Raw genomic sequence first — 18,196 nt, 5'->3', positions numbered from 1 at the left:
GGAAGGAGAATAGGAGAAGGGAGGAAGGAAGGGAACATGGGTCCACCGTGGACTGAAATGGAGTAAATTAAATTCCATGCATGTATTAGTTTGTCGAAATAAATCCAACTATTACCATATAATGATAATGTACCAATAAAAGATAAAAAGAGAAACCTTGCAAGCCAAGAGGAAATGGGATGTTGTAAGCAAAGTGCTGAAAGAAGAAGAAGAAAAAAAAACTGCCAACTAAGAATACTATATCTGGAAAAGCTGTTCTTTAGAAATGTAGAGACAAAAATATTTTCTGTCAAAGATTGTTGGAGTTCAACACAAGGGTCCCACCAGAAATGCTAAAATGAATTCTTCAAGTTAAAATAGATACAAATTAACAATCTGAATATATACCAAAAGGTAAAAGTCACTGATAAATTCCAAATATTCTATTAATGTGATGATTGTATATAAATCACTTAACTCCAATATAAACAGAAGATTATTAAAAAATAAGCATAGTTGAAATAATTTATCAATGAATACACAATATAAAAAGTTGTAAAATGTGACATCAAAAGCTATGAAGGCAGGGAGGAAAACTGTAGAATTATAAAATGATTCAAGTTATATTATTACCAATTTTAAAACAGAATATTATACATATATGATGTTTTATATAAGATCCATGGTAACCACAAAGAAAAAAATAATCAGAGGAGAGGGGCTGGTGTTGTGGCTCAGTGGTAGAGCACTTGCCTGGCATGTGTGAGGAACTGGGTTCGATCCTCAGCACTACGTATAAATAAATTTTAAAAAAGGTATTTAAAAAAATAGGTAGATACACAAAAGATAAATAAAAAGTAATCACATAATATCCTGTTTCAAAAATGGAAACAACATATCAAAACTTATCAGATGCTGTAAAATAATTCTAAGTTGAAAAAGTAGGCCCAAATCTTAATCATGTTTGCTAAGGGTCTGACTTCCTTAACAAGATTCCTAAAGTGCAAGAACCAAAATCAAAAATCAATAAATGGGATGGATTCAAACTTCTCACGAAAGGAAACAACATGAAGAAAAAGCCTACAGAATGGGAGAAAATTTTTACCACATACACCTCCGAGCGCTAATCTCCAGGATATATAAAGAACTCAAAAAACTTAACAGCAAAAAAACCCCAAAACAAACAAACAAAAAAACCCATTCAATAAATGGCTAAGGAACTGAACAGACACTCCTCAAAAGAAGAAATACAATCAATTAACAAGTATATGAAAAAAAATTATAATCTCTAACAATTAGCGAAATACAAATCAAAACTACTCTGATTTCATATCACTCCAGTCAGAAAGGTAATTATCAAGATACAAGTAATAATAAGTGTTGGCAAGGATGTGGGGGGAAAAGTACACTCATACATTGCTGGTGGGATGGCAAATTGGTGCAACTGCTCAGGAAAGCAATATGGAGATTCCTCATAAAACTTGGAAAGGAACCACAATTTGACCCAGCTATCCCACTCCTTGGTTTGTATCCAAAGGACTTAAAATCAGCATACTACATTGATGCAGCTACATCAATGTTTACAGCTGCTCAATTCACAATAGCTAAACTATGGAACCAACCTAGGTGCACTTCAATAGATGAATGGATAAAGAAACTGTGGTACATATACACAAGGGCATATTACTCAGCCTTAAAAAGAATGAAATTATGGCATTTGCAGGTAAATAGATGGAGCTGGAGAATATCATGCTAAGTGAAATAAGCCAACTCCCTAAAACCCCTAAATCTCTGATAAAAGGATGCTGATCCATAATGGCAGGGGGGTAGGGAATAATGGAGGAACATTGGAGGGCTCAGAGAGGAGTGGAGGGTGTGTAGGGGTAGGAAGGTTGGTGGAATCAGATAGTCATTATTGCCCTATATACATGTATGATTGCACGACAAGTGTGACTCTGCCAGAGGAATGAGAGGTTCTCCATTTGTATACAATGTGTCAAAATACTTTGCACTGTCATGCATAACTAATTAGAATAAATTTTTTAAAAAAGAACTGAAGGGAGGAATAGCAGTACAATAATAGTAAACTTGACTTTCAACTATGGAAGAACATCCAGACAGATCAGTAAGCAAATATAGTGGACTTAATACTAACAGATATATATAGGACCTTTTTGCCTAACAGCAGCATATTCTTCACAAGGGCACACTCCAGAATAGATCATGTCAGACCACAAAATAAATCTCAACAGATTTTAAAAGATTGGAATAATCTCAAATATCTTTTCTGACAGCAGCAGTATAAAACTAGAAATCACTAGAAATGAATTTTTTGAAAATTCACAAATATATGGAAATTAAGCAGAGCAGTCCTAAACAACCAATGGAACAAAAAAAACAGAAAGAAATGTAAAAATTATGCTAGACAAACAAAAATGGAAATAGCATAACAAAACTTATTAGATGCTGTAAAATAATTCTAGGTGGAAAATAATAGTGATGTGTACGTGAGGTAAAATGAACATTCTCAAGTAAACAACCTTCTCCACACTTCAAGGAACTCAAAAAGAACTAAATCCAAAGTTAGAAAAAGGGAAGAAAAATAGAGTTTAGAATGGAAGTAAATGAAAAGGAGAGTAGAAGACAATAGGAAAGTTTAATAAACTAATACTTGTTTTATTTAAATGGTAAAATTACACAAACTTTAGTTAGACTGAGAAAAAAAGAGAAAGGACTCAAAATTATAAATGAAAAAGGAGACATTGTAATTGATAGCTCAGAGATATAAAGCAGCATCAGAAGACAACAAGTACATGCAATGATTTGGATAACCTAGAAAAAATAATTTCTGTAAATTTATAACCTTCAAAGACTCTATCATGAAGATATAGAAAATCTCAATAGACCAATGACAAATACAGAGTTTGAATCAGTAATTGAATACTTATAAACAAAAGTCCAGGACTAGATGTCTTCATGAATAAATTGAACTGAATATTTCCAAGAAGCAAAGTCAATCCTTATCAAAGTCTTCCAAAGTATTGTGGAGGAGGACACACTTCCAAACTCGTTTTTTGAGGCCAACATTACTCTCCTACTAAAGCCACATAAAGACACTATGAAAAAATAAAATATAAGCCAATTTCTAAGATGAGTATAGTTGCAAAAATCCTCAACATAATTTTTCCAGCAAAGTTCAACAGCACATTTAGTATACCATGATCAAAAGAAATTTTTACCAGGGGAGGAGGATGAGCCTTATAAAAAAATCAATTAATGTGATATTTCAACAGAGTGAAGGGCAAAAACTATATGACAAAATTTGACAGTCTTTCCTGATAAAAAATTTCTGATAAATTAGAATGTACCTCAATAACAACAGAAAGGGCAAATATGCTAAACCCACAGCTGACATAATGTTGAGTGGGGAAACTGGATATATTTCCTCTAAGATCAGGAATAAGACAAGTGTGCCCCACTCTTGGTACCTCTATTCAGCATAGTGCCAGAAATCCTAACTAGAGCAATGAGGAAGCAAAAAGAAATCAAAGATATCTAGGTTGGAAAGGGAGGAGTTAACTTGTTTCTGTTTGCATATAACATGATCTTATACAATAAAAAACTTCTGAGATTTCACTAAAAAACTGTTAGAACTAATAAATTCAGCAATAATATTACAGGATGTCAAATCAATGTATGAAAATCAGTCATATTTCAATACACTAAGAGTGAGCTACTCAAAAAATAAATCACAAAGATAATTCCATTTATAATAGCACCAAAAAGAACAAAATTCTCAGAAATAAATCTAAACCAAAGAAGTAAAAGCTCTGTGCACTGAAAGTTATGAGCTATTCATGAAAGAAATTGAAGAAGACAGATAAATAGAAAGATATCACATTTTATAGATTGGAAGAATTAATATTGTTGAAATATCCAAATATCAAAGCAATCTAAGATTTCATACATTATTTATAAATTCCTATGGCATTTTTTGCAGAAATAGGGAAAAGTAATCTTAAAATTCTCATGGAACACCAAAGCCTCCAAATAGTTAAAGCAATGTTGAGAAAGAAGAACAAAGCTGGAAATATCACACTCCTGAATAATTGATTGATTTTATATGTTTACTAATTTATTTACTTTTTGGTACTAAGGATTGAACACTAAAGAAGTTTCTCCTGGAATCTTCTGCCTAGATCTAATAGAGTATACTGTTTCCCTCTGTACTTCAGGAACAATTATCATCCTGGGATTTCCTTTGCTAATCTCCTGTTTCTCCTATAGCTTTTTATTTTTCCCTTACTTCAGAGGAGCTAATACTCCCACTAGCTTCCTGTGAAAGAGTACCTTACATTGAAATTGAGACCTTTCATTACTGAAACTGTTCTTATTTCATCTTCCTATTTGGTTGATAGTTTAGGCAGAAATTATTTTCTTTAGAATTTTTCCAGCATAACTTGATTGTAGTTCTAGCTTCTTGTGGTGGTATTTTGAGAAGTCATGTTGATGCCTAGTCTTTTTTTTTTTTAAGTCTTTTTTTTTTTAGTTTAGGTGGATACAATGCCTTTATTTTATTTATTTATTTTTATGTGGTGCTGAGGATCAAACCCAGGGCCTCACCCACACCAGGCAAGCAGTCTACTACTGAGCCAAAACCCCAGCCCCAATTCCTAATCTTTAATTAATGACAAACTATTACTCTGTGGAAGACAAAAGAATTTTCTCCTTGACCCTGTGTTCTGAAATTTCATGATAATGTGCCTTCATATGGATCTTTTTCCATGTATTGTTCTAGAATATGGTGAGTTCTTTAAATCTGGAAAAATATGCACTTAGGTTTCACAAAATTTTTCAGATCATTTAATTGATTTTTTTTTAGTTTTTTATTTAATTGATTTTATTTTTTAAGTACATGACAGCAGAATGCATTACAATTTATTACACATATAGAGCACAGTTTTTCATATCTTTGTATATAAAGCATATTCACGCCAATTCTTGTCTTTATACATGTACTTTTTTGCATTACAATTCTTATTACACATATATACCACATTTTTTCATATCTCTGTATATAAAGTAGGTTGACACCCAGTTCGTGTCTTCATGCATGTACTTTGGATAATGATGTCCATCACATTCCACCATCCTTGCTACTCCCCTGCCTCCTCCCTGTCCCTCTAACCCTTCTTCCCTATCTAGAATTCATCTATTCCTCCCATGTTTCCCCTCCCTACCCGCCTATGTGTCAGCTTCCTTATATCAGAGAAAACATTCCGCATTTGTTTTTTTGGGATTGGCTAACTTCACTTAGCATTATCTTCTCCAAGGCCAACCATTTACCTGACACTGCCATGATTTTATTATCTTTTATTACTGAGTAAAATTCCATTGTGTATATATGCCACATTTTTTAATCCATTCATCTACTGAAGAGCATCTAGGTTGGCTCCACAGTTTAGCTATTGTGAATTGTGCTGCTGTAAACATTGATGTGGCTGGGTCCCTATAGTATGCTGTTTTTAAGTCCTTTCGGTATAGTCTGAGGAGAGGGATAACTGGGTCAAATGGTTGTTGCGTTCCCATATTTCCAAGAAATCTCCACACTGCTTTTCATATTGGCTGCACCAATCTGCAGTCCCACCAGCAATGTATGAGTGTACCTTTTTCCCCACATCCTCACCAACACTTATTGTTGTTTGTCTTCATAATAGCTGCCATTCTGACTGGAGTGAGATGATATCTTAGAGTAGTTTTGATTTGCATTTCTCTGATTGCTAGAAATGATGAGCATTTTTTCATATTTTGTTGATTGATTGTATATCCTTTTCTGAGAAGTATCTATTCAGGTCCTTGCCCCATTTGTTGATTGGGTTATTTGTTTTTTCGTTGCTTAGCTTTGTGAGTTCTTTATATATCCCAGAGATTAGTGCTCTATCTGATGTGTGAAGGATAAAAATTTGCTCCCAGGAGATAGGATCTCTGTTCACCTCACAGATTGTTTCTTTTGCTGAGAAGAAACTTTTTAGTTTAATTCCATCCCATTTAGTAATTCTTGGTTTTAATTCTTATGCTATAGGAGTCTTATTAAGGAAGTTGGGGCCTAATCCCACATGATGAAGATTAGGGTCTACTTTTCTATTAAATGCAGAGTTTCTGGTTTAATTCTTAGGTCCTTGATCCATTTTGAGTTAAGTTTTGTGCATGGGGTTTAATTTCTTTTTGTTGCATATGGATTTCCAGTTTTCCCAGCACCATTTGTTATAGAGGCTGTCTTTTCTCCAGTGCACGTTTTTGGCACCTTTGTCTAATATAAGATAATTGTAATTTTGTGGGTTAGTGTCCTCTATTCTGTACCATTGGTCTACCAGTCTGTTTTGATGCCAATACCATGCTGTTTTTGTTACTATTTCTCTGTAGTATAGTTTAACTTCTTATACAGTGATGCCACCTGCTTCTCTCTTCCTGCTAAGGATTGCTTTAGCTATTATGGGTCTCTTATTTTTTCCAGATGAATTTCTTGATTGCTTTTTCTATTTCTATTGGGATTTTGATCGGAATTGCATTAAATCTGTACAATGCGTTTGGTAGTATGGTAATTTTGATAATATTAATTCTGCCTATCCAAGAGCAAGGTAGATCTTTTCATCTTCTAAGGTCCTCTTTGATTTCTCTCTTTAGGGTTCTGTAGTTTTCATTGTATAGATCTTTTACTTCTTTCATTAAGTTGATTGCCAAGTATCTTATTTTTTTTGAGGTTATGTAAATTGGGGTAGTTTTCCTCATTTCCTTCTCAGAGGCTTTGTCACTGATATACAGAAATGCCTTTGTTTTATGGGTGTTGGTTTTATATCCTGCTACTTTGCTGAATTCATTTACTAGTTCTAGAAGTTTTCTGGTGGAGTTTTTTGGGTCTTCTAAGAATAAAATCATTGTCAGAAAATATTGCTAATTTAAGTTCTTCTTTTCCTATATATATCCCTTTGATTTCTTTCAACCATCTAATTGCTCTGGCCAGTGTTTCAAGAACTATGTTTAATAGAAGTGGTGAAAGAGGGCATCCCTGTCTTGTTCCTGCTTTTAGAGGGAATGTTTTCAATTTTTCTCCATTTAGAATGATGTTGGCCTGAGGCTTAGTGTAGATAGCCTTTATGATGTTGAGATATGTTCCTTTATCCCTAGTTTTTCTAGTGTTTTGAACATAAAGGGGTGCTGTATTTTGTCAAATGTTTTTTCTGTGTCTATTGAGATGATCATATGATTATTATCTTTAAGTCTATTGATGTGATGAATTACCTTTACTGATTTCCGTACGTTTAACCAATCTTGCATCCATGGGATAAATCCATTTGATCATGGTCCATAATCTTTTTGATATGTTTTTGTATTCAATTTGCCAGAATTTTATTGAGAATTTTTGCATCTATGTTCATTAGAGATATTGATCTGAAGTTTTCTTTCTTTAATGTGTCTTTGCCTGGTTTTGGGATCAGAGTGATATTGGCCTCCTAGAATGAGTTAGGAATTACTCCATCTTTTTCTATTTCCTGAAAGTAATTGAGGAGTATTGGTAATAGTTCTTCTTTAAAGGTCTTGTAGAACTCAGCTGTGTATCCATCCGCTCCTGGGCTTTTCTTGGTTGATAAGCTTTTGATGGCTTTTTTAAATTTTGTGATTGATTTCCAATTTCATTCCATTATGATCTGATAAAATGCATGGTAGTATCTCTACTTTTTTGTATTTTCTAAGAGTTGCTTTGTGGCAGAGTTTATGGTCTATTTTAGAGAAGGATCCATGTGCTGCTGAGAAGAAAGTGTATCCTCACATGGTATTGGTCTGTTTAAATTATGTATATCTTCATGACTCAATCTGGGCAAATCGTATGACTTAATAAATTTGTTGATGCCTTCAATGTCTTCTATTTTATTGGAGTATAAGATTTCAAAATAATTTCTAATTGTCCTCTGTATTTCTGTAGTGTTTGTTGTGATATTACCTTTTTCATCACATATGCTGGTAATTTGAGTTCTCTCTCTCCTCTTCGTTAGCGTGGCTAAGGGTCTGTCAATCTTATTTATTTTTTTAGAGAACCAACTTTTAGTTTTGTCAATTTTTTCAATTGTTTCTTTTGTTTCAATTTCATTGATTTCAGCTCTAATTTTAATTATTTCTTGCCTTCTACTGCTTTTGCTGCTGATTTGTTCTTCTTTTTCTAGGGCTTTGAGATGTAGTGTGAGGTCATTTATTTGTTGACTTTTTTTTTTTTAAAGGAATGAACTCCATGCAATGAATTTTCCTCTTAGTACTGCTTTCATAGTGTCCCAGAGATTTCAATATATTGTGTCTTTGTTCTCATTTACCTCTAAGAATTTTTTGATCTCCTCCTTGGTGTCTTTTGCGACACATTGTTCATTCTGTAGCATATTGTTTAGTCTCCAGGTGATGCAGAAATTTTTATTTTTTATTTTGTGATTTATTTCCAATTTCATTCCATTATGATCTGATAAAATGCATGGTAGTATCTCTACTTTTTTGTATTTGCTAAGAGTTGCTTTGTGGCAGAGTATATAGTCTGTTTTAGAGAAGGATCCATGTGCTGCTGAGAAGAAATGGTATCCACTTGATGCAGGTTGAAATACTATATATATATATATATATATATATATATATATATATATATATATATATATATGTCAGTTAAGTCTAAGTTATTGAGTTCTATAGTTTCTTTACTCAACTTTTGTTTGGAAGATCTATCCAGTGGTGAGAGAGGTGTGTTAAAGTCACCGACAATTAATTGTGTTTTGATCAATTTGACTCTTGAACTTGAGAAGAGTTTGTTTGATGAACATAGCTGCAGCATTGTTTGGGGCATATATATATTTAGGATTGTTATGTCTTGTTGGTGTATGCTTTCCTTGAGCAGTATGTAATGTCCATCTTTATCCCGTTTGATTAACCTTGGCTTGGAGTCTACTTTAATGGAGTGTGGAAATCCCTGCTTACTTCCACACTCCGTGTGAGTGGTATGATTTTTCCCAACCTTTCACCTTCAGTCTGTGGGTGTCTTTTCCTATCAGATGAGTCTCCTAGAGGCAGCATATTGTTGGGTCTTTTTTTTTTTTTAATCAAATCTGCTAGCCTATGTCTTTTGATTGGTGAGTTTAAGCCATTAACATTTAGGGTTACTATTGAGACATGGTTTGTATTTCCATCCATATTTGTTCATTTTTGTTATTTTACTTGAATTGGCTTCCCTCTTTGATTAGTTTTTTCTTTAGTGTACTACCTCTGCTGATTTTCATTGCTGTTTTTTCTTTTTTCTTTTTTTTTAAATTTTTAAATATTTATTGTTTAGTTTTCGGCAGACACAACATCTGTATTTGTATGTGGTGCTGAGGATCGAACCCAGCGCCGTGCGCATGCCAGGCAAGCGCGTTACTGCTTGAGCCACATCCCCAGCCCTATTTTTTCTTCATGAAATATTTTGCCAAGGATGTTTTATAGTGCCGGTTTTCTAGCTATAAATTCTTTTAACTTTTGTTTATTGTTGAAGAATTTTATTTCATCTTCAAATCTAAAGCTTAATTTTGCTGGATACAAGATTTTTGGTTGGCACCCATTATCTTTCAGAGTTGATATATGTTGTTCCAGGATCTTCTAGCTTTCAGGGTCTGTGTTGAAAAATCTGCCATTATCATAATTGGTTTTCCCTTATATGTAATCTGATTCCTTTCTCTTGTGGTTTTTAAAATTCTCTCCTTGGTCTGTATGTTGGGCATTTTTATTATAATGTGCCTTGGTGTGGATCTGTTGTGATTTTGTACATTTGGCGTCCTGTAGGCTTCTTGAATTTGGATTTCCAATTCATTCTTATGTTTGGAAAGTTTTCTGATATCATTTCATTGAATAGATTGTTCATTCCTTTTGTTTATATCTCTATGCCTTCCTCTATCCCAGTAACTCTTAAATTTGGTCTTTTTATGCTATCCCATATGTCTTGAATGTTCTGCTTTTCATTTCTTATTATTTTCACTGTGTGGTCTATGTTTTTTCAAGATGATTTACTTTATCTTCATTGTCTTGATGTCCTATCTTCTAAGTGGTCTACTCTGTTGGTGATGCTTTCATTTGAGTTTTTAATTTGGTTTATTATTTCTTTCATTTCAAGGATTTCTGTTTTGCTTTTGTTTTTGTTTTTGTAGAACCTCTATCTCCCTGTTGAGGTGATCTTTTGCTTTTTGGATTTGTTTATGTAGCTCATTGTCGAAGTAATCTTTCATTACCTGTATTTGTTCTTTTATGTCTTTCAGATCTCAAAATATTTTAACCATGTATATCCTGAAATCTTTCTCTGTCATGTTTCCTGCTATAGCTGCCAATGCTTCTAATGATGTGGTGTCTTGATTTGTGGTACTTTCTTCCCTTGTTTTTTCATGTTGCTCATGTGTTTTCCTTTCCAGATCTGTGGATGTGGTGTGTTATTGTTTTTACCCTATAGATTTTTAGTGCTTTTGTAGGGTTCTAAGATCTCTCTTTTGTGGGGAAGGACAATGTTAACAGATCCCCAAATCAACCATCCATCTCCTACAAACACATTGTTGTTATTAAGACATTTGCAGTTTAGTCTCAATGTCCAGAAATGTTGGATTCAATTATTATTTATAATATAATAAGTAGTTTTATAAAAAAGGTTTACAGTTTCTGGCAGTGGACATTGAACTGGGGGTCAGGCATAGGACAATATGCTGAGGGGAAAAGATGTGAGGGTATAGAGTTAATATATCTTAGGAGATATGAAAGAGAAATCTAGTGATAAGGATTAGTAGCAGGAGAAGAGATAGGAAGTAATTTGGGATAGACAATTACGGTTTGTATCTCTATGCCTTCCTCTATCCCAGTAAGAGTACATAAAACAGTAGAGTACATAAAACAAACACACATATGTATTTAGAAAAATTCGGGATGTAAAAATAGTATAATTTGGAGGGTGAAGGAAGAAGAAAGAAAGAAAGAAAAAAGAGGATAAAGAAAAAAAGAAAATTAAAAGGGCTTATGCAATTCCTCTATATTATATTATTCAGATGACTCAGTCCTCTAAGTCCTATTTCATGCAAAGTTCTTGGTTTTACATATGTTGAGGATGTGAGGGCCAGAGGATAGAAGGATTGAAGAGGAAGAAGAAGAGAAAAAAAATTCTCGTTTCTTTCCTGCTTCTCTTCTCATCCAGTAGGTGGAGTTGTCTGTTTTAAGCTGGTGACTCTGCCCTCAGGATGGTGTAGGTAACCAGGGTGAGAAGACCAGACCTTTGTGGAGCGTCTGGAAGTGTGGAGTGCCACCCACCAGTCCCAGCAGGGAAATAGCACCTCTCGGGTCTTTTTTTGTGACCACTAGTCTGACTTGAGCCCCTGGTATCATCTCCCTCTCTTGTCTGGAGATTTCCCAGATCCTAATGTTTCTGTTATGCTCCAGACTTTAGTCCCCTCCCCTCTTACTTATCAGGATTCAACTGTGCGACCTCTCATCCCCAGACTCACACCAGGTGGACGCTGCCCTGTTCGAACTGTACACCTGCCCAGCTGAGAGCTATTTTTGTGTTGGGTGGTCACTGTGCCGAGTTAATGCTGTTAGGGACGGGGAGCAATTGGAAATCAGGTACCTGCTCAGATGGTGATCTGATCTGTAGCCACACCCACCAAAAAATGGTGAGGAAGGTTTTCCAAGATGCAGTTGGTCTGCTTCCAGTGCCAGGGTGTGTGGTGGGGTGGGGGGAGCTGGGCGATGGCCTTGTGCTGTGGATATATAGCAGTTGAGTGACCTATGTGGGAGCGGAGCGCAGTCTGGAGTTCTGCAGAGGTGCTGATAGGTGGTTCTGCTAAGCCGCTTGTGAGCCGTGGGTGAGCTAGAACTGCAGGCTTTGGGTCCAGAGTCTGGAGACTTATTCAAGCCCAGAGTTTCTGATATTCTGCATGGGTGGTTGCAGCGCTGGTGATTTCTGGGAGAATCCACTGTATAGGGGTCTTCTCACACTCTCTGAGATGTTGTGTTCCGTCTAGGGGAGACCTTGTGGAGAAACTGCCAGTCTGCTTTCTTGGTTTCATCCACAGAGGAGCCAGAAACAGGACCTCCTCTATTTTGCCATCTTCCTGCCCCTGATGATATTTTTTCATCAATAATTTCTTTTCCTCTCTCTCTTCTACTCCTGTGTTCACTCCTTTCATCACCTATTATTTGGATATTGTGCTTCTTGTTCTTTTATCTTCTTTTTGTTCTTTTGTTTATTTTCTGGTTATCTTAATGTAACTGTATCTTCTAATGTTAATACAGTTAATCTTGCTCTTTTCTTTGCTAGAGTAGTATCTGTTTCCTCCAAGATCTATTCTTCCTTTCATCCTTCTCTCCCTTCTTTTTCCCTTACCCACTTCTTCCTCCATTTCCTTCTTCTCTTTCTCCTCTTTTTTCTTCTTATTCTTCCCCACCTTTCTTCTCACATATATTTTCTCCATTATATGAATTTTATTTTCATTCCAAATATTTCTCCTATATATATAAAAAACTTATATGAATATATATAATACTTATAAATATGTTATATATAACTTATATTCATATTTAAGATTATGGATGTAAAAGGCTGACTGGACAGTCTAGATAATTAGTAGGGCTTGTCAACTGTTAGATTCACTGTGGAATAATAAGGCTGAAACTTTTACTCTTGTTAGCAACATTAGATCTTTGGACTGTTGAGAGCAGAATGTTTTAGTCCCTTGCCTGGAGGATAAAGGTCTCTTAGGGCTGGGAGTCTCAGTGTCCAATAAACATACAGTTTCACTTAATCCAATTATTTTTTCATGAAACCTCCACCTTCAACTGCTGGAAGTTCTTCAGAGAGGAAATGATCTGTTATATACCCTTCCCTGAGAAAAATCCTGTAGTCTTTTGCTTGAGATGGAACCATTGCAAGAAAGAAGAACTTAGAATCTGATGGCTTTCTATTTATATAAGTATAGCATTCATACAAAAGAGAATTTTCATAGTTTAATGAAAAAAAAATATGAACACCTTTATGCCTACCACTTAGACCATTTAACAGTACATTACAAATAACCCCCCTAAAAAATCCAAAGAACTTCACCATGATTCCATTTATCCTACCCAATAAGTAACTACTATCCTGAGGCTTGTGTCCTTGATTCCTCTACTTCACTTTTTATTTTTCAAATTTAACATAATTACTAAATCTGTGAACATGGTATGTGTATGTATGTATGTGTGTGTGTGTGTGTGTGTGTGTGTGTGTATATATATATATATATATATATATCTCCATCATTTGTTTGGGTGTTTATTAATATTTTTCAATAGAGTTCTATCATTTTAACTAGAATGATCTTAAAATTTTTGTTAGGTATATTTCAAGGAACTTTATATTATTTGATGCTTTTGTAAATTATTCCTTTTTATAAACTCTATTTTCTAAGTGTTTGTTATGGGGTAGAGATAAAATCAATTTGTATGTATTTGTGCATAGCCAACAACCCTGCTACTTTTCAATATTGCTAATATTTGTCTGTATATTCCTTTGGATCTTCTGTGTAGACAGTCATATCATCTATAAATAATGGCAAGTTTGTTTCTTCCATGAGATTTGTGCCTTATTGTCCTGGATGGGACCTCTAGTGTAAAATAGTTCTTATTTGGGATCATAAGTGAAATTATTTACAAAGTTTCACCATTAAGATTAAAGTTTTTGCAAATTACAACTTACATTAAGCTATGGTGGTAAACAACTTGAAAATTTTTAGTGTCTAAACCAACAGAATTTCTTTCTTATACTGTCCTTCCATTGAGTGGACTAAGACCCCAATTTGCTGTATCTGACAGAATAGCTACCATTTTGAATGTTACCAGAAATCATTTTGTAAACCACTCCTACTCGGGAGGCTAAGGGATGAGAATCACAAATTCAAAACCTTCCTCAGCAGCTTAGTGAGACCTTGTTTCTCAAAATAAATAAGTAAGTTAGTAAGTAAATGGGGGAGGGTGGCTGGAGGGGCTACAAATGTTGCTCAGTGGTAGAGTGCTCCTGGGTTCAACCTTAAATATTGCCAAGAGAGAAAGGGAAAGAAAAAGGAAAAAGCAAGCAAGCTAGCTAGTTCTGAAAGGCCTTTTTACCTTGGTAATTAAATATTCCTGCCTGGGAATGACATTCATTACTTACTCAGAAGAATAGTCACATTGGCCTCACTGAATGGCAAGATCAAGGAGTGCATTGTTATCTCCCACCTTTACTAGATTAAGAACTTTCCCTATTTTTCTAGTTTTCCATAAAGTGAAAAATCATAGAAAAAATTATGATTTTTTAAATTAAATGCTTTTCTATATCTATTAAGATAATTAAATTTACTTTTCATCTTTTAACCTATTAATGAGGTGAAATAAATTAGGTGATTAAAAAATTTGCAATACCAGGAAGTAAACCCAGGGTCACTCCACCATAGAACTACATCCTCAGCCCTTTTTTATTTTGAGATCGGGTTTTGCTAAATTGCCAATGCTGACCTTGAACTTGCAATCCTTCTTCCTCAGCTTCCTGAACAGCTGGGTTATAAGTGTGCACTACCATGCCTGGTGATTTTTTAGTGTTGGTCATGATATCTACCTACTAGGTAGGAAGATATAATTAGTAGATTTAGTTAATTATTATCTTGCTCAAAATTTTTCTATCTATGTTTCTAAATGATTATTCCCAGTGATTTTCTTGTCTGGTTTTAGGGATTAAAGGTATTGGGTTTATGGAATGAAGAGGTATTGGGTTTATAGAAATTGTCTATTTCTATTCTTAAGAAAAATCTATGTAAGTTCAAAATTATCTATAATTTAAAGTTTATTAGAACATGTCTATCTGGGCCTGGTGTTTTATTTTTGGGAAGATTTGTAATCTTATATTTAATTTCTCTGTTTTTTCTTCACTTTTAGAAAGTTAATTATTCCTAGGAATTGATACATTTTATAAAAAGTATTCAAATCAATTAATAAAAGTTGTCTATAGTCTTCTATTTTTAATCTTAGTGTATCCCATATCCATGACCTTTTTTCATTCTAAATATTTCTCCTGTCTTTAAAAATTAGTCTTATCAAAGTTTTGTTCATTTTCTTAGTCTTTTTCAAAGAATAAATCTATGGAATTGTTAATATCCTTTATATCTTTACCTTGTATTTTATTGATTCTTGCCCTTACTTTTACTGACTTCTTATATTTTCATTGGATTTACCTTACATGTCTTTCAATGCTTATTTAATTGTAACCAACAAGTTTGATATGTTATCATTTCAGTACTACTTAAGTATTTTCAAATTCCATTATGATTTCATTTTTAACCAAAGAATTCCTTAGAAATGTGAACTTTAAAAAATTCTAAGTATATGAAAACTTTTTATTTATGTTTATTGTTCACTTCTAATTTAATTACATTGTGATCAGAGCAAGTGGTCTGACGTACACGGGAGGAGGGGTTCTTTGAAATTTTTGACAGGTGTATTATGGCCTAGTTCTTCATTGATTTTTATTAAATGTTTACTATATTTGAAAATAATATTTATTTTGTAATTGTTGATATGTGAAGTTTCTCTGAATTAAACTTGTTAATTCTGTTTTCCAATTTTTAAAATATTTTCTGATATTTTATCTATTTAAGTGATCAATAAGAAAGAGTAATGTGTTGAAATTAAGCACTATAATGATGGGAGATTTGTTAGCTTCCTTCTGTGGGCCTTTAAATTTTTGCTTTGTATATTTTGAAGCTATTTTATTGGCTCCAGGTTCATTTTAAACGGTTATAGTTTTCTTGTGACTTGTCCTTCTTTTTATTCTTTAGCAAGCCTCTTTGTTCCTAATAATGTTTTCTTTTGTTTTCAATTCTGTTTTTTGTCTTAAACAAATATCGTTACCCTTCTTTTCTCTTTGTATTTTCTTGGTATATATTTTTTCTGTTCTTTTATTTTTAACTTTATCACCTCCTTTTGTTTTGGGTCAGTCTCTTGTAAATAGCTGGATTTTCACTCTAGTCTTACAATCTCTTGTCTTTTAACTCTAAAGTTTAGTCCACTGACATGTATTGTGATTGTTGCTGTATTTGGACTTTTTTCTATCGTCTTTGTTTTTTATTTGTTTTTTGTCTTTTTTTTGTATGACTCCTTTTCCTTAACAATTTTTGGTACACTTAAAAAAAGTTTTCAATATTCTTTATTCCACTTCTCCCCCTATGGGTTTGGAATTTTTACTCTCCATTTTGTTTTACATCATGATTACTCTTGAAAATTTACTAGCTATATTTAAGTTAGTAAAGTCTAAAGAATTGGACAGTAACTCACTTTTGTTGCTGAAAAGTACAAGGACCTTAGAACATTTTTTAAGTCAAATCATTCTTTTCCAGGTTCTGTATGATCTGTTTTATTTTCTCTGAAATTGTAATTAGCATATGTTAGGCCTAATTCCATTATCTACATCTTTTACCCTTTATTTAATATTTTTTATTTATTTATCATCTTCTGGGTATTTTTTTCAATAATTCTGTCTTCATTGTGTTCATTCTGCTGCTTAAGTCTTCCATTGAATTTTTTATTTCAATAATTTTGTTTTTCATTTCAAATATTTCTCATTGTTTCTTCTTCAAATCTGCTTTTGTTAAGTGTTTTTTTAGTTGTAGATGGATACAATACCTTTATTTTATTTATTTTTTTTATGTGGTGCTGAGGATTGAACCCAGTGCCTCACACATGCTAGGCAAGTGCTCTACCACTGAGCCACAATTCCAGTCCTCAAATCTGCTTTTAATTCCTGAGAGTCTCTTGTTGCTTATTCATCCTAGATATCTCAGTTGTTGATTCTTTAGTTTCATACATTGCTGTTCTATTCTAATTTGATAGTTCCAACAACTGATATTCTATGGGCTGAAATCCATTGTTTGATATACACAGTCTTATACTTGGTAGCTTGAGTTCTCATAAGTTTGGAGCTTCTTTTATTGTCATTGAAATAAAATTTTGGAGGAGGTGAATCCAATTCTGACCCTGACCCTAAACCTACTCATTTACTTATGTGATCTTACTTGGTTAGAATCCTATCAACCTAAATTGGGGATCCCGTCCTGCTAATAGGATGTGACTGTTTCTACTACAATAGCTATAGCAAGGGCTGGATATCAATCTGGAAGCACTTTCGCCATCTTAAGGATTCTTGCTCGGTGCCAGAATCTCAGTCTTCCTACTGGTCCATTTATAGTGCTCTTGTCTGAGCCCCAAACTCTCAGGGGCATGGAATATGTTCATTGGCTAGGTTGGGTCTTGCAGCCACTGTGGAGCTCAGAAGTATTATCAACTTCACCTGATTTATAAGAAAGGGGTAGAGAGTGCAGCCTGGTAGACCGGGTGGATTCTTCTAAATGCCAGACAATGGGAAATAAGCAGGAAAACACCAGATATCTACCACAGAATAAATTTTATAATCAAAGTGCTTTAGTTAAAATAGACTTTAATTAAAATAAGAGAAAACTTTGATAAATATATATATATATATATATATATCTTTTCTTCTGAGTTCTAACAAATAAGATATGCCACGTCTAAAAAATATGGTATTTATTTATTCCATAGACTTCTTGATGGGAAATTGTCAAAATTGCCCGAATTGAAAGGTCAAGGAATCTAGTGTTTGACTCAGAATTAAATTTAAAGTTGTATTTTAACTCATTAAATCATGCAGACTTTCCCATTTTGAGTGCTTGAATTTCAACTCCACCTTTACTTATTCTCTATATTACATAAGTCATCCAGTCTCTCTGAAATTAAATTTCTTCATTGTAAAAGAGGAATAACAATCTGTCTTGCTAAGGTCTTGTATTAAGTGAGCAAATATTTTTGAAACAATTAGTGTCTGGAGTAAACACTAAATAAATGCTTGCTATTATTAATATCTATGGAATATGGATATTGAGACTATTTGTATTTGAAATAAAGTAACATAAAAGAATGGTACCTGGATGAATTATGTAATAACTGTTTTTTTTTTCCTTTTCAGATTCCTTCAGATATATCAGAAATTTGTTGTATTATTAGGGCATCACCAGGAACTAGACAAATGAAAAATAAAGGTGTTACTGTAAATAAGAAACATTCTCCTCCTAAAGATATTACTCAAGGTACTGTACTTTGA

The 18,196-nt window shown here is 33.6% G+C and overlaps 1 protein-coding gene across 1 annotated transcript in view; it reads left to right on the top strand.

Moving 5' to 3' along the window:
* Meikin (meiotic kinetochore factor) overlaps positions 1-18,196 on the top strand; it is a 119,347-nt gene extending 101,151 nt beyond the window's left edge. The window contains exon 13 of the mRNA XM_076857607.2: positions 18,062-18,196. Coding sequence (XP_076713722.2) covers positions 18,062-18,196 — 135 coding nt within the window. The remainder of the gene's footprint in view (positions 1-18,061) is intronic.

Source organism: Callospermophilus lateralis, chromosome 5, assembly GCF_048772815.1.
Source record: "Callospermophilus lateralis isolate mCalLat2 chromosome 5, mCalLat2.hap1, whole genome shotgun sequence".
Lineage (NCBI taxonomy): Eukaryota > Metazoa > Chordata > Mammalia > Rodentia > Sciuridae > Callospermophilus > Callospermophilus lateralis.
The sequence above is the reverse complement of the archived record's forward strand: the minus strand, read 5'-3'. Positions and strand labels throughout refer to the sequence as shown.